Raw genomic sequence first — 15,687 nt, 5'->3', positions numbered from 1 at the left:
ACATGTACACACACACACACACACATGTACACACACGTACACACACACACACACACACACACATGTACACACACATGTACACACACACACACACGTACACACACATGTACACACACGTACACACACGTACACACACATGTACACACACACACATGTACACACACACACATGTACACACACACACGTTTCTGTCTGTATTTCCGTGGACGTCACTTGCCAGCTGTCACTGAATGTCTCCCACGAGCACATTTAGCTTTTTTAATGTTTTGCCCACTTGTTGCCCACTTGTTGCCCACTTGTTGCCCACTTGTTGCCCACTTGTTGCCCACTTGTTGCCCACTTGTTGCCCACTTGTTGCCCACTTGTGGCCCACTTGTTGCCCACTTGTTGCCCACTTGTTGCCCACTTGTTGCCCACTTGTTGCCCACTTGTTGCCCACTTGCACCTTTTTGTTTTTGTCTAAACCTCCTCAAAGACAGAAATGCAGCATGAGGCCAGTCTCAGCGGTGCATTCACAGCACTATATTTTCCATTTTGCCGATTATTAATAATGAAGCCTGTTATTAAAGAAGCATTAATAATACTGGAGCTGTTAACACACGCTTACACACATGTGAGCAGAAAAAGTATCTTTATTCAAATGCAGGTTTAAACCTCAGGACCAGCCACAGCTTCTTCAAACTGTGAGACGAAGAATACAAGTTAGTAAAAGCTCAAAGTTCTTTGCATTGATGCTGTGAACATGAACGTGTGTGAAAGGTGTCCTTGTGTGTTGTTACAGCTTCGTACCTGCAGCTCACGAGAAAAAAATGTATTGGGTCTCAGCCTGGTCACCTGACAGAAACATGGTAGAAAAACATGAACGTGTCATTTCTCTGAGTCACTGATGGAAACATCAGCTTGTATGAACTGTTCAGTCTGATGGATCCTCTGAAGTGTGTCAGTGTGCTGTTGGAGTAAAGCTTAGTTAGACTCTGACCTGGTTGGTAGTAGTCATAGATCTTGACCACGGCTGGCTTCAGGTTGTCCACTGGGAGCTCCTGGATGATCTCTAAGCTGTGGTTGATGGCTGTGTCCTTTGATAACTGGACGAGACAGAAACAATCGCAGACACAGTTTGTCCCAAAGATCATCATCTGGTGTCCCCACGGTGACTTTCACTTACCTCCTCTAAGTACACCAGAACGTGATCCTCCTTTTGCTCAACACGACTCACCAGGAGGCCACGTTTGAGCTGTGAGGAGATGACATCATTTTATTATTATCATCACAATTATCACATGAGATGCACTCGTTGGTAGAATCTGTCTAATTACTCACACTCTTCAAAGACTCGGGGTCTGGGGAAAATCCAGAGAGCATTTTGATGTCCAGGATCACCATGTTTGTAGTTTCCTCCTTTCCACTGTACCTGTGTTTGAACAGTGTGATTATACTGACCTGTGTGCACACTTGCTTTTCATCTACCAGCAGTTCCTCCACACGGGTAAAGAGCGCTCCTCTAGCCTGTCACATACTTACAGTGATTGTATTTGCACAGTGAATTTGGGTCGAGCAGATTCACTGGTGTTGACCTCTAGATGGACTTTCACACTGAGAGTGGTGACATCAGCAGGTGTTGGGATGTTGTAGGTGGCAGAAATCTGGGAAACACACTTGGGTCACGTGTGGAACAGAACTAATCACAGCTCAATGCACCCTGCTGTCACTGTTCTACACCATGACACATATTAGCACACATACTTTTATAGTCATACCTATATGTCTATATTCATCTTAATATGAGCATCTCTGTTATATCTACACTCATTTTATACGAGTGCTCGATGTTTGTTGTATATTTGCTGCTATGACAACTCAGTTTCCCTCTGCGATTAATAGTTTCCCTGATTCTGATACAGACAGAAAGTTCATTTATTTTTGCTCAGTTCTCCAATTTAGTTTAAAATAGCATTGTACTCTCTACAGTTATTACTGCCAGGTCTAATGTCTTTATTGTGTATGAAAATACATGTGCAAGATGAGCTTTATTACACTTGAAAATGCTAATGCTCTCTAAAGTTGTATAAGGAAAAAGAAAATGAAGAAACCCTTTCTCTGACATCAACCAGGAGCTTCTCACGTGATGCTGTCACTGACCTGCACTGAAGCACATGCAGTGCCCTTCACCTCCAGGCTGTATTTTCCTGACACGTCCTGCAGCGCCTCCTCCTGGTAGAGCAGTTTGTTGCCCTGATTTACATCAAACGTCAGCTGACTGCTGGGAGCCTGAACTGTCACTGTGCTCCAACCTTCAGCACTGAACGCCAGAGTGGAGTAGAGAGCCAGAGCCTGAAGAGCCACCACCGTGTCCTACAGGATGGATTCATTGTGGTTAACACACACAGCATATGTCTCCATATTTCATGGGCTTAAGTGGAATAGACATTAAGTTAAAACAGCCTGTGTCACTTTGAGACCCTCTCACAAAAGAGATCCTTAATCTCAAGTTTTCTAAAGTTCACTTCCTGGTTAAATAAACGTTAAACAGGTTAAAATATCTTTAACTGAGAATTATCAAAGTATAGAAATTACAGGTATAAACTCGCAGGTGATCTGTTATTTACAGGCTGTTACGTGTAGTTGGTACAGAAGTCTGAGGTAACATTGCTATTCTGTAAAAACAATGAATTTTTAGACAAAAATTAAATGTCATATTCTAACTAAAGAATAAAAACTTCTCTGCCTGGCTAAAACAAATCTGTTTTACATATCTGATAGAAAACTGAAAGCTTCAGTATTATTTCTTCTGTCCCTGGTTTTGTCTAAGACTGTACTCAAAGATGAGCTTCATGCTGTTCGGGTGGTGTCGTACCTGAGTGGAGGAGAAGCCTCCGTAATAGTTCTGCTGCCCAGTCAGCCACCTGATAATACCAGAGGCATATCCCAGATCCTCAGCAGTCGGGGAGGCGCTGAGTTTGGCCAACAGCACATAAGAACTGATCTCCACTGACAGGGAGGCTGATGTTTCTGCTGCTGTCTGAGACCAGTAGAGGAAACCTCCTACAAACACAATAACAGTCACGGTGATGCTAATAAAGCCTGAATGATGTCCTGCTAAAGGATAACTCACCTTCCCTCACTGCAACTGTGTCTAAGTGCTGCAGAAGGTGAGCTCGGGTCTCCACGTCTCCTGCCAGAGTGAACACATAGGCCAGCAGAGCTGTAGTGTAGGTGTTGCTCAGGTCACTGAGAGACTCCTTGAGACAAGCCAGGCTCTTGTTCATCACAGGATCCTTTAAAAGATCACAACAAAGAACTTTAATGGACAAACGGAAACCTTCTTTCATTAAACCCAGTGTGAGAAGAATAGGAGGCAGAGTTCCTGATTCAGTCACTCAAAACATCAGCGTGATAATAGAAAACACAGCAATTAGAGGAAAGTACAGATCAAGCAAAGACTGGAGCAATCTGCTAGTAGTATTTACAACATAAAGAACATATTGAAAAAACACTGTACAGGTTGGGTGGTGATACAAGTCCTTGCTGGTGAGAGTTCAGGTATGTGGATGACACCTGGGTGAAAATCAATTCTCAGGACGTTCCACAATTCACAGATCACATTAACTCGGTGGAACAACACATCAAATTCACCAGGGAGGATATGAAAAGTGTCAGGGTAGCGTTCTTAGACTGTGAGATTTCCATCAGGAATGGGGGACATTTAAAAGCTGACGTGTACCGTAAACCTAAGCTCCAGCCGATCCAGGAGAGAAGGACAACTGCTGCCTAAGTGAAAACCTGTAGTGATCCCGTATGTGTCAGGAGTATCAGAACAGCTGAGGCACATTTTTTTCTAAACACTGTGTCTCTGTGGCTTTTAAACCCCAAAACACGCTGCAACAAAAATTGGTCCATGTATTTATATATGCATACCAGCTCGGACGTCGCCCGGATCAACTATTGGAACAAGAAGGCATTGGTGGGCAAGAGATGAAAATAGGGCGTTGTTGGAATGCTGCTATACAAGTAACCCTGGTGGAAGGGGTTACATGAATAGGATGAGGGACCTATGGAATCTTCGATACCCAGCATCCACATTGACGGCGAAAACACTAATAGCTCAGTGTTCCAACATTTGAAAGAAGGGTATTGCTCTCACAGCTAGAGATTGACGAGGTGCAACACAAATGCTACAGCAAGGGGGAGCCAGGACGACAGGTCAGGGTGGGGATGTCATCACCTCCACCCGAGATTTGTACCAAGCCCCAAGTGCTATAGTGGAAGAGGAAGTGACCTGAAAGATAGGACCATGGCAAAACTTGAAACCTGGATCCCCCGTAACTGGTTACCAAGATGTGAAGATCTTCTAGATGTTGTAAATGCGATGCCTACAGCCTTGATTATCGAGACTAACAAGCTGATCTACACTACGGCAGCAGTGATCAGAGAGATGCTTGGCTACAGGTTGAACAGCCACAAGAAGGAGACTAGAGGCTAAGATCAAGGAGGGAGGTTAGCCAACTATCGGAGCTGCAGAAAGGTGTGACAAAGACGGTGCCCAAGAAGAAGTATAGCAAGCTGTCCATGGAAACTGCCAAGCAACGACTAACAGCCTTGGCCAGCACCTTGCCATACACTAGTATGGCTCACGTCTACTGGTGGAAGAAGCTGACTGCACTCCATGAGCGTCTGGCAGCATAAATTAACCAGCTGTTAGTTGACGAGAGACACCCAGAATGGCTAACTGTAGGGCGAACAGTCCTGAAGGGATCGGTCCCATCTAACTAGGCCAGACAGTCTTGAAGGGATCGGTCCCATCGGTCCCATCCAACTACTGACCAATAACCTGCCTCAGTACCACATGGAAGCTCCTGTCAGGCATCATAGCGGCTAAGATGAACAGACACATGTTCCTGTGCCCCACTCATTGGCAATAATACCAGGGGTGCAAAACACCAGCTACTTGTAACAATCAGCCGAGACTGCCTGGATTGATTACAAGAGGGTCTATGACTTAATGCCCCACAGCTGGATCTTGGAATGCCTAGACCTGTACAAGATCAACAGGACTTTAAGAACCTTCATCAAGAACTCAATGGGAATGTGGCGTATAACACTAGAGGCCAATTTCAAGCCCATAGCACAATCATCATCTATCAAGGAGATGCTCTGTCCCTACGGATACTGACTACAGAATGAAGCAGTTGTCAGCCATCTCCTGTATGTGGATGACATCAAGCTGTATGCCAAGAGTGAACGAGACATCGGTTCACTGATCCACACCACCAGGATATACAGCAAACGACATTGGAATATCGTTCGGACTGGAGAAGTGTAGTCGGATGATAACAAAGAGTCAGAACTGAGGGAATCGAACTACTAGAAGGCAAAATTGCAGACATAGAGGACAGCTACAAGTACTCCAACAGGCAAATAGGAACCCCAAAGAGGCTGCTGGGAAAGCTGCTACAACCAAGTACCTGCAGAGGGTCAGGCAAATCCTGAGGAGTCAGCTGAATGTTAGGACAGGATCCGGCCTATCAAAACTTACGCCCTGCCCATCATCAGGTACCCTGCTGGGATAATAAGCTGGCAAAAGGAGGAGATAGAAGCCACTGACATCAAGACGAGAAAGTTCCTGACCATGCATGGAGGGTTTCACCCCAAGTCCAGCATGCTAAATGGAAGGAAGGAGGCCGAGTACTGGTGAGTGTCAGCACCAATTTCCAAGATGAAACAATGAATATCCACGAGTACGAGGAAGATGGCCCCAACTGACAGCGTGCTCACTGAATACCTCAGGCAGCAGAAACCCAAGAAAGAGGAGGAAGGTGAGGAACCATCATGGAAGGACAGGCCCCTGCACAGTATGTTACCACCGGCAGATAGAGGAAGTAGATGATACCCAGAAATCCTACCAGTGGCTGGAAAAAGCTGAACTGAAAGACAGCACAGAGGCACTAATCATGGCAGCACAGGAACAAGCTCTGAGTACAAGATCCATAGAGGCTGGGGTCTATCACACCAGGCAAGACCCCAGGTGCAGGCTGTGTAAAGATGCCCCAGAGACAATCCAGCACATACCAGCAGGGTGCTAGACTGCTGGTTAAACCTAACTCCATGGCTCAGCAGCTCAAACTCTACTCCTTTTTTTGTTGAATACCTTGATATTCTTTGACTCTACTCACATGTTGGGATGTATTCATTTCCAAGAAGGCAGCAGTAACGTACGCACTGAGAGTCACTTCATCAGATACACCACCCTGTCAACAGAAGACATCATAGACACTTTATCATCAATGCACCAACATTCAGGGATATGAAGTCATGAAAATGATTTTCAGCTGCATGTGGTTTTAGTATCATGAATGTCTTGATGCATGTTCAAACATCCAGCTAAACAGATGAACAGGAAGTTGATTTTGTTCATCTGGACATTGTATTTCCAGTGAGATGGATGTTTCTTCACCTCGGGTTTCCCCAACCTTATAAACAGTTTGTGTAGTCATCTACTAATCAGAAGGTTGGTGGTTTGATTCCCAGCTGCTCCAGCCTGCATGCCAAATATTTGTGGGCAATACACTAATCCTAAGTTGGTCTCTAGTGCATACTTTGTATTTTGTATAAATATGTGTGAATGCTACATAGAAGGCAGTGCTGGTGTGAATGGAACAAGATGTATGGAAATTATTTCTTAAATAAAATAATAGGATATACTGATGTGAGCTATTACAGTAGGTAGTACAGTGTTTTGCATGTATGCATGACATTATTAATAAAATTTGTTAAATCCAGACTGGAGGCTGTTTCCACAGTCTAACAGCGAAGAACTGCAGGTTACCTTCATTCCGTTGTTGAAGAGTTTCCCAGACTTTTGAAAACAGCCATTTTCTTGTTGTTTATGTTGCAGCCAGGTCTTAGACTCTTCGATCTTTCTGGGATCAATAAAGATGAAAGACTGAGCTTTGGCAAAACTTCTTACCACAAACGCAGTCAGCCTGACAGAAAGAAAACAACACTTACACGTCTTACAACGATGGAAATGTTTGGCTGCGAGGTCACATTAAGAGAAAGAAATACTGATCATTATGAAAATAAACTTGAAATTTCAAGATTAAATTTGAAAATGTATTTTGAGACAAAAGCAGAAATGTGGATATCACAGTTATTTCAGGACAAACTGCCACGGTTGCTTTCCCCTCTGAATTAGTGAAATCGTACTTCAGACTCAGTTTTAGTAACAAGGAAGGAACTGATGTCATTGTAGCAATAAAAACAGCGTGGCAGTAAGTATAAGTACACTGAAAAGCAGAACGTGGTGCAGAAAGCTGCATGTGGTTAGATTTGTATAAAAGGAAATGGCTGCTAATGTACAGATGCAAGGATACCGATGGTTCCACGCTCGTGGAATAAAGAGGATCTATGCTGTATCACAAGACCACTGATTTATTTCACCAGATCTACACAAGGCATTTTATACAGGGTATAGCAGTCGTTTGAAACAACAATCATTTCAACTGTTTTCTTAGATTTGAATTTGACTTTTTTCACATAACAGTATTAAGACTTTATTATTGAAATAGTATTTAGACTTTTTCTTAAAGTAAAATAACTTTAAGCTTTAAAATTCGACTTTATTCTAATAATGATCAATAACATTTTTATGTGGCTCTAATGCTCCTTCTTACCTACTAAATTACACAGTATTAACCAAAAGGTATTGTTAATGTTGGCTTAGTCAAAGGATTAAATGGAGAATTATTTAAAGTATTAGAGGTAGACATGTTTATGTTATTAATGGGTAGTCAAACTTGAAGAAACGCCTTCTGTTTGGTGGGACATTTAAAAACCAGTGTAACCTCTCTGGTTTGTGACATGTTTGATCAGTGATGTTCTCACCAAGTGTTTCCTGGTCCTGTTCCAAATGTGGTGTAAGCACCGTCAGCACTTTTGTAGTTGAGCTGTCTTTGGTATCCTGTAACAACAGGGACACCATGATCGAGACATTGTTGCTATGGTGATGATTGGACTCCATTTGTTTATGGATCTGCATGTGTACATCGAGATTGGGAAATTCAATGACTCTTGCTGACAGATGAGGAAAATGACGCATTTGACCAAAAGCTGTGGCTAATGTTCTGCTTCCTGTCGGCTTGTTTCTTGAACCGTGTGTGTTGAAGTGATTCAAATGATTTCCTTCTTAGAGGAAACAATAAAAACTTGCCACTGGTGAGGAAGTTAGTAGCTTTTTCCATGATGGCTGCGGTGAGCTGCTGTGTGCCTTTCAGGTAGTGGAGGATGTAGATGTTGGGGGCCAGGAGAGCCATGTTCTGCTCCCCACATCCATACGGCATCTGCAGCAATCCATCCAGGTTCTTCAGAGCCCGGCCGAGGATGTCACCTGATCAAAAACACTGATTCACTAAAACTAACAAAACTAGCGTAAAACAACTTTGTATTATTGAGTTTACGATTCAACAATACAAAGGAGACGGGGCAAAAACAGCATTCATGGACAAAACCACTGCTGACCAAGAAGAACACAAAAGCTTATCTCACATTAGCTAAAAAAAAACATCTCCATGCTCCACAAGATATTTGGGAGAATATTTTATGGACTGAAGAGAAAAGGTTTTGAGTTTTGTGGCATTTGGCTTAAAAGTGACGCATCATTTCATAGAAAGAACATCATACCAACTGTGTGATGCTCTGGGGCTGTGTGGCGTAGGTTTGTCTGCGGCTCAGCTGCAGGGGAGGGGTGGGGCATTGGGTTCAGGTGGTTAGCGACGGAGGAGTCTGGTTAAGGCAGCTGGTGCCCAGTGTTAAATCATGGAGACTCAGAGTTGTTGCTTCTTGTAGTAGTGATGTGTCGGTCGCGAACGAAACGGCTCTTAGAGCCGACTCTTTGAAGTGAACAGTGCGAGCCGGCTCCTTATTGGGAGCCATGTCCCCTCCCCTTCTCTCACCCTCTCTCTCTCTCTCTCGCACTTTTTCCCGCTTCACTCCGCACGTGAGCCTTGTGCTTTGCGCTGGGCAGAGGGGGGAGGGGCGGTAGTTACACTCGCAGTAGCACAGGAACAGAGCGGGAGAGAGAGAGAAAGAGAGCCAGGGGCAACAGCATCACATTAGAAAGGTAGAGTAATCATCCACAACTATTTTCAGTTGCAGATGATAAAGGATTCAGAAAGTTTATTCATGCAGGCCCATATGACAGAGAATGTGCATCTTCTTTTTGTTTTCATATTTTCATTTATATTTAATTGTGTTTGTCATGGCCTGGGTCTGATGACCCAGAGCTCATATATTTCTTGTATATGTTTTTCCGTATGTTATGTTTTTGGTGGTTTTCTCTACCTTTTTTGTCCTCTTTCTACCTGTGTTCTTCCAGATGTTTTTGGGTCGCTGAGGGGATTGCGACCTGGAAGTGTTCCCACACTGGAGGCTGCCGCACCTGCTGCTCATTAGCCTTCACCAGCTGCAGCTGATGGCCTCATGAGTAGCGTCCTATTTAAGACGGTGGCAGAGCTCCAGTTGGCGCGGGATTATACTAAGTTGAACCTGTAAAGTACCTCCGCTGATTAGTGTGTTTGTGAACGACTTGCCTGCTGGGCTGTGTGTTTTTTTGTGTCACCAGGAGTCGGGAGTCAGGAACGTCGCCCCAAGGGAAATCATGGAGTGGAATCAGGATTTTGGAGTTGTCACCTTTTCACTGTTTTGGACACGTGCACTGTGTGGGATTCATAGAGAAATCGCCACAGGAGTCACAGTGCTGGAATTGTATATAGTCTCGCGTTTGGGCCCCACTTTCCTCAACTCCACGGTCCTCATTCGCTGACCGTGACATTGTTGTGGTTTGCAGTGTTTTGTGTTGTTTCACTTTAAATTTGTTTAAAAGGAAAAAGCTGAAAATGTAAATAGTTAAAAGTTGAAATGTGAATAATTGTTTTCTGTATTATATGATTTATTTATTACATTTTATGTGGAGTGAATAAATAAAAGTATATTTATGGTGGCCCCTACAGACAAAAAAAGAGTACAAAGTCCAAAACACTTAAAAACTCAGAAACACGTACAAAAGACAACAGAAGTGCTCCAGGATGCTGGGCGCAGTGTGGAGCTTTTGTTACCTCGTGGCTACACAAGCCAGGAAGTACCAACGACCGGATTTGGTGTGTGGTAGTAACAGGTAAATGAACATTTGTTTTGAATTATTTGAATATATATGAGTGCTTGTGTATAAATACACAAACAATACATATATGATTTCAATTGTGTAATTTAAGTGATCTAGTAGCTCTGCTTTGGAAGTTCAGTTCATGCTAGAAATGTGTTTTGGACTTTGTGCTTTGTCTCCAGGGGCCACAAAGCACGCAATATATAAACATATAAATAAATCCATATTTTTTTTTCCACATTAGTAATTTCTTTTGTGCATGATTTTATTTTACTGTTGATAAGAAATTAATTAAAGCAACAAAACAACCTGAAGAGCCGGTTGGGAGCTGAAAGTCCCGGCTCTTTTTAATGCGCCGAGCTGAAAGAGCCGGTTCTCCAACAAGAGAAAGAAATCCCATCACTATTTTGTAGCTGTGTCGTCTTAAATTGGTCATGTGATTTTGACGTGTCGGCGCATACGTCGACCGCAGAGGGTTAAGATGGAAAATGATCCAGGACGCCAGAAAGTGGCCGAGTCAAAATCTGGACTTAAATCCTACTGACATGATTCTGCATGACCAGAACGATTGCGCTGGAAAAGCCTCTGGTGTGACTGGGCCAAAACTCAGCGTTTCAAAAACACTTATGACTAAAGCTAGACTGCAGTTCTTCCTGCACAGAATGGCACAAACAGCCTTTTTGGGGTCCATTTATTTTTCACACAAGGCCAGGAAGACGTGGGTCTATCTATAAATGAAATCATCTTTTAAAAGCTGAATACGGTTTTTACTTTTACTTGAACATGACGTCTCTTTTATTTTCTGTTGTTTTAGTAATTTGCCTTTTTAAACAAAGCTTTAACCTGCCATATTTTATTTGGCTGAATAAAATTGAGATGAAATGATGAGGTTTACCCAGGACTGATACAGAAGTGCGGGCAGATCCTTCTATCACATTCTCAGGCAGATGTATCTCTGCTTCCTCCGTCAGCGGGCTTCCTGTGTACAGACACAACAAACGTCCAATCAGGAAGTCACGACTACAACAGAGTTACTGTTCAAAGTCACCAGGTGGCCTGATCTTCAGCACATATCGTTACATTTTGTGAAAGTAAAAGATGAAAATTTGGCACATTTTATGTACACAGTGCACTCCACTGCTAACTTTGAGCATTTAGGTCATTTCTTTATTTAAACTTTGTGACTGATGGACATCACGCTGACCTTTTGGACAAAGAAGCCAGTTGTACGTCTTTGTCGTCTCACTTCCCTCGGCCTGAGGAAAAGTATCTTTAAAATGAGTAACAATTGAAATTTTATGAGTAAAAATGTTTTTCTCGTCTCGTATTTATGACACTGACCTTCACTATGAGAGATTTGGTGACCACGTCGATGCGACCTCTGTCTGGTACGCTCACAACCTCATTATCGCATGACACATGGGACGCTACGGCCTCAGCAGACACAGTCACATTCACAGCCCCTAAAAGCAGCAGCACAGGTCACCTTCTTCGTCTCTCCATTAAAATAAAGGTTACCGAGGTTATTTTACAGATTTTGTAGAAACTAGAAGGAAATGTGTTGGGACAAAAGGAGGCGGTTAACTGTGATCACACTAGATCTAAAGCTAGATTTAATGTTGGTTCTAAATCGAAGGTAACGTCTAACTGAAAATTTTACTGCATCAGGTGTGAGAAACATGAGCTAGAAAATAAATAGTTGGGTCCTGCTGGAGGCTGAGGTAATGTAAATCATAAAAAGTATCTCGTCAGAGACGATGCTTCGGACACTTTTAGGGCCACATACAATAATGTCAATTTGGCTGAATTTAGAAAACTGCAGGTCACCCTTAACACATGCCTGTAGCTAAATTCAATTTTATTTATACAGCGCTAAATCACAACAACATTTGTCTCGAGGTGCTTTATATTGTAAGGTAGACCCTACAATAATACATAATTTGTTGCGTCTGACTTCACTAACTGATTAAGATATAAATCATTTGGATGGCAATGAAACTGCAAGCAGTCTTTTGTATTATATATCATTATATATACTGTCCAAGGGAAGCATACATAATGGAAATAATTGATGAGAATTGAAAGGCAGGTTACAAAATGATTTGTAATTACTTAAGACAGCTGCATTGAGTAAACCATGAGGATGGAGGCAGCTTCTACTCTCAGACTGGAAGGATAGAAGTGGGAAATCTAGGCCTTGTAGACCCAATAGCTGTGTCCCAATTCAGGGGCCACATCCTCCTGAGGCCACATTTGAAGGCCGATTACGTCACAACAACACGCTGAAGGCTGTCCAAATTCAAAGGCTGCTCCAAATGCGGCGAAAAATGTATCCTTCATTTCCCAAGATTTGAAGGATGGGTCGGGTGTGTCCTTCGTGGCCCAACCTATCCCAGAATTCATAGCGCATTCCAGTTTCCAACAATGGCAGCCGCTACTACTTTTTTATATTATTCTTATTTCTCTTTCTGGGTCACAAAATAAACTTTTAACATATTTTCAGGAGAGAATGTAGCTGTGTAAACTTCAAATATCTGCTCGGTTTATCAAGATATCACATATTTGCAAAAGTGCTTCGACGTTTTCGGAGACGTCTGTTACCCACCTGCTCGATAGCTGACCGGGAGGTCGAGCCTCACTGGAGCCTGGTAAGAGATCACCGCTGTCGCTGGTTATAAGTCATTTAGATAACTTAAAACTGTTATTGTTTGGCTTTTTTTAGTGTTTTATTGTTCCTGAGTAAATCGGTTTGGCTGAGATTAAAGTTACAGTTTTCACACAGCTGAATAAGCATCAGACAGAAAACTGATTAATCAGAAACGTGAGATGGTCGAGAATTTACTCCAGTGTCCTGTTATATTGTAGATAGCAAGGAGAAGACAGGTGAGTTTATTAAACTCCACCGAGACGGCAGTGATGCGAATCTGAAGGCTAGACCGTCCAATTTCACAACCTCGCACTTCTGGTCTACCCGACCTTCTAAAAACACGGCCCACGAAGGCCGGGTCCTCCGAAGAATGCAGCCTAGGAATTGAGACACAGCTGATAATTCTTTCTGCCCCACTCCCACACAGGGGTTTATAGTCTTGCTTTACCTCGATTTCAACTGTGCTCGCTGGCACACAAACAGGATGTGTACTCAGCCTGCCACACAGCGGTTTCCTGGCAGTGTGGAGGACCAAAGCCTGATTCTCACCTAAGGCTGTTGGGATCATGGTCCACCTGAGGGTCTTGCGCTCGTTGGCACACAAACAGGATGTGTACAGATCACCAGAGAGAGGCGTGAGGGTGTAATCTGAGGACGGCCCAGGAGTGACAGTAACCTGTAAGAGGAACACAGACATATATTTTAAACTAGCTCAACAATCTCATGGCTACATTTAACCCTTTAAGACCTACCATAGAACCAAGTCCCAGAGCCTATATTATATTTTACATGCTGTGGAGCCATTTTGGGAGCATTTCAAGTTCTATACACAATACAACCATTATAGCCCTGATAATAATATGTATTCATTAAGTGCATAGTAATTACATAAATTGGAAAAAAGTGCAATAAACTACAAAAAATTGAAAATCGTTTTTGTTTTTTTTAACATATATTTGTAGTTAGAGAAATTTAAGAGGCTTATCCCTCAAAACTGTAAATACAAAAAAGTTGCACAAAATAGTTTCCCACCACAGGAAACTTATTTTGAGTGTCTTCATAGTTTTATTTTTGAAATACACCAATTTTTATACACTGCAGGAAAAACAAAAATAAATATTATGATGCAAATTTGCAAAACAACAGCATATGCATCAAAATAAACTATTTCCAGCAGTGCAATATGAGTCCTGAGCATCCCAGAAACGACACAGAAAGTCATAAAGTCAAAGATAACTTTTAAAAACACAAGTATAGGCCCTGAGGCCCTGATGGTTAAAAACTACATTTCCGCAAAATGACGTCACTTCTGGTTTTCTATTCCAACGTAGGAAGTGTTATGAACAGCTGATCGGACCGGCACAGTGTGTTTCTGGAATAAGTATGTTTTTTGTGCTGCTGACAAGCGCTTTTATGCAGTTTTTGCAAAGCTACATGTGGAAGGAAACCGTGACCGAGGACAAGCTGATGGCATAAGATGTAAGTACAACTCCTCTGGTTTCATATGCAAAAAAGATTATTGCGCTAGCTCACGTGGTTGCAGTGCTACTGGGATTTAAAAATAGTTACGCAAAACGGAGCATGCCCGCTCCGACCGGCTTTAAAGGGTTAAACCTGAGTTCAAATGTGAACACATTTTTAAGCATCTAAACGAATGCACAAGTTTGATGTTATGAACTCATGATCAAAGTAGACCTTCATTTACTTGGATACTTTAATCACTCCCTTCCTAATCGTTTCCCTCCATCTGTTTTCTTACAGCCTCCACACTAAACTCTGTTCTACAAGGTGCATGAGCGCACAAAGAAAGCTAGAGGAGGGCTGGTAGTGTAAAGACATGTGATTGGGCAATCCTGGTGTCAGTGCTTGCAGGTGAGCTTGCAGGTGTTGGTGAGCAGGGGCCCTTCAAGAACGGCCTGCATCCTGCATGGTTATATTGCAGAAAAAATATTTTCTATTGTATTTTAATAACTATGATATAAATTTTGCTTAGAAAGTCATCTTTTCAGTATGGTTTTCCTTGGCTATGAACAGACATGTATCTAAACACTTTAATCATTCATTACCATGATGCAGCTGGTCAGGTAGTTAAAGACAGTCGCCCTCAGTTCAAAGTGCTCCCCCCGGATGATGGAGTAGGGCATGGTGAGTTCAAGGAAGAAAGGTTGGAAGACTTTCATTTCTTTACGAGGAGCCAAACCAAAACCCTGAGAGGACAAACAGAAAGCCTCCGTCTCCCAGGTGGTGATGGTGTCTGGGACAGTCAGGGACACGCCCCTTTTCCCATCGTCTCTGAAGCAGCAGATACACACAAACACATTCTGTAACATAATCAAACATGTTTTTATATCTGTAAATTACTTGTATAACAGTGTAGTTACATCCTGCAGTGTGAATTACTTGATTATGTTGCATTGACAAAGCAAAAGAGCTCCACGTTGCTGATGACAGTGAAAAAATATATCCCACAAAACTTTAAATATGACAAAACATCAGGATGAAGCATCAAAACATGCTCAAGAAAAAACTCACAATTATTCTATTTTCATGTTTTTCATGTGGGCAAAGACACAGCAGAAAGTTCACATGGGTTTCTGAATGTGATCGTATAAACTTTTTAAAATGTAATATGCACCAGATCTCTTCACAACAGATACTTACCCAACTTCCACCAGATCCCAGATCCACGTCTCAGGGAAGAAAGAGCGAGCTGTCTCTATTGGAGCAGCTTCAGGAGGAAGATGCCCAGCAGATCCCAGACGACGACTACTTAGTTGAATAGAATATTGTCTAAACCGGGGAAGCATAGCTAAATAAAAAGAGAAAAATAATTACGTGTTTTCTTTTTGGTAAATACAAAGAAAATTTATAGCCAGACACAACA

At 42.5% G+C, this 15,687-nt stretch overlaps 2 protein-coding genes across 2 annotated transcripts in view; both read right to left on the bottom strand.

Annotated features, from left to right (window-relative positions):
- Positions 1–635: 635 nt before the first annotated feature.
- Positions 636–15,687, bottom strand: part of LOC120726347 (alpha-2-macroglobulin-like) — a 63,877-nt gene continuing 48,825 nt past the window's right edge. The window contains exon 23 of the mRNA XM_040019846.1: positions 636–681. The gene's annotated coding sequence lies outside the window, so the exon portion shown is untranslated. The remainder of the gene's footprint in view (positions 682–15,687) is intronic.
- LOC120726349 (alpha-2-macroglobulin-like) lies at positions 778–15,640 on the bottom strand. Its single transcript, XM_040019852.1, has 18 exons — positions 15,465–15,640; positions 14,870–15,095; positions 13,353–13,479; positions 11,498–11,619; positions 11,361–11,412; positions 11,052–11,135; positions 8,207–8,383; positions 7,882–7,957; positions 6,824–6,980; positions 6,171–6,245; positions 3,113–3,275; positions 2,855–3,042; positions 2,140–2,352; positions 1,522–1,643; positions 1,321–1,411; positions 1,166–1,234; positions 980–1,085; positions 778–834 (listed from the first exon to the last, which is right to left on the bottom strand). Exons 1-18 carry the CDS (start codon positions 15,608–15,610, stop codon positions 797–799), a joined length of 2,232 nt encoding a protein of 743 aa, XP_039875786.1. The 5' UTR covers positions 15,611–15,640; the 3' UTR covers positions 778–796.

The sequence above is a fragment of the Simochromis diagramma genome, unplaced genomic scaffold (genome assembly GCF_900408965.1).
Source record: "Simochromis diagramma unplaced genomic scaffold, fSimDia1.1 OVJJ01000485.1, whole genome shotgun sequence".
In the NCBI taxonomy this organism is placed as follows: domain Eukaryota; kingdom Metazoa; phylum Chordata; class Actinopteri; order Cichliformes; family Cichlidae; genus Simochromis; species Simochromis diagramma.
Note: the sequence above shows the minus strand (reverse complement) of the source record. Positions and strands in the feature narration are given on the sequence as shown.

Excerpts from the sequence above, each read along its gene's own strand:
- LOC120726349 (XM_040019852.1), bottom strand. The coding sequence starts at position 15,610 with ATGCTTCCCCGGTTTAGACAATATTCTATTCAACTAAGTAGTCGTCGT. Across the intron at positions 8,384-11,051 it reads CACTTCTGTATCAGTCCTGG|GTGACATCCTCGGCCGGGCT; the intron begins GTAAACCTCATC and ends GTTTTTGATCAG. Across the intron at positions 6,246-6,823 it reads TCTTCAACAACGGAATGAAG|GGTGGTGTATCTGATGAAGT; the intron begins GTAACCTGCAGT and ends TTCTGTTGACAG.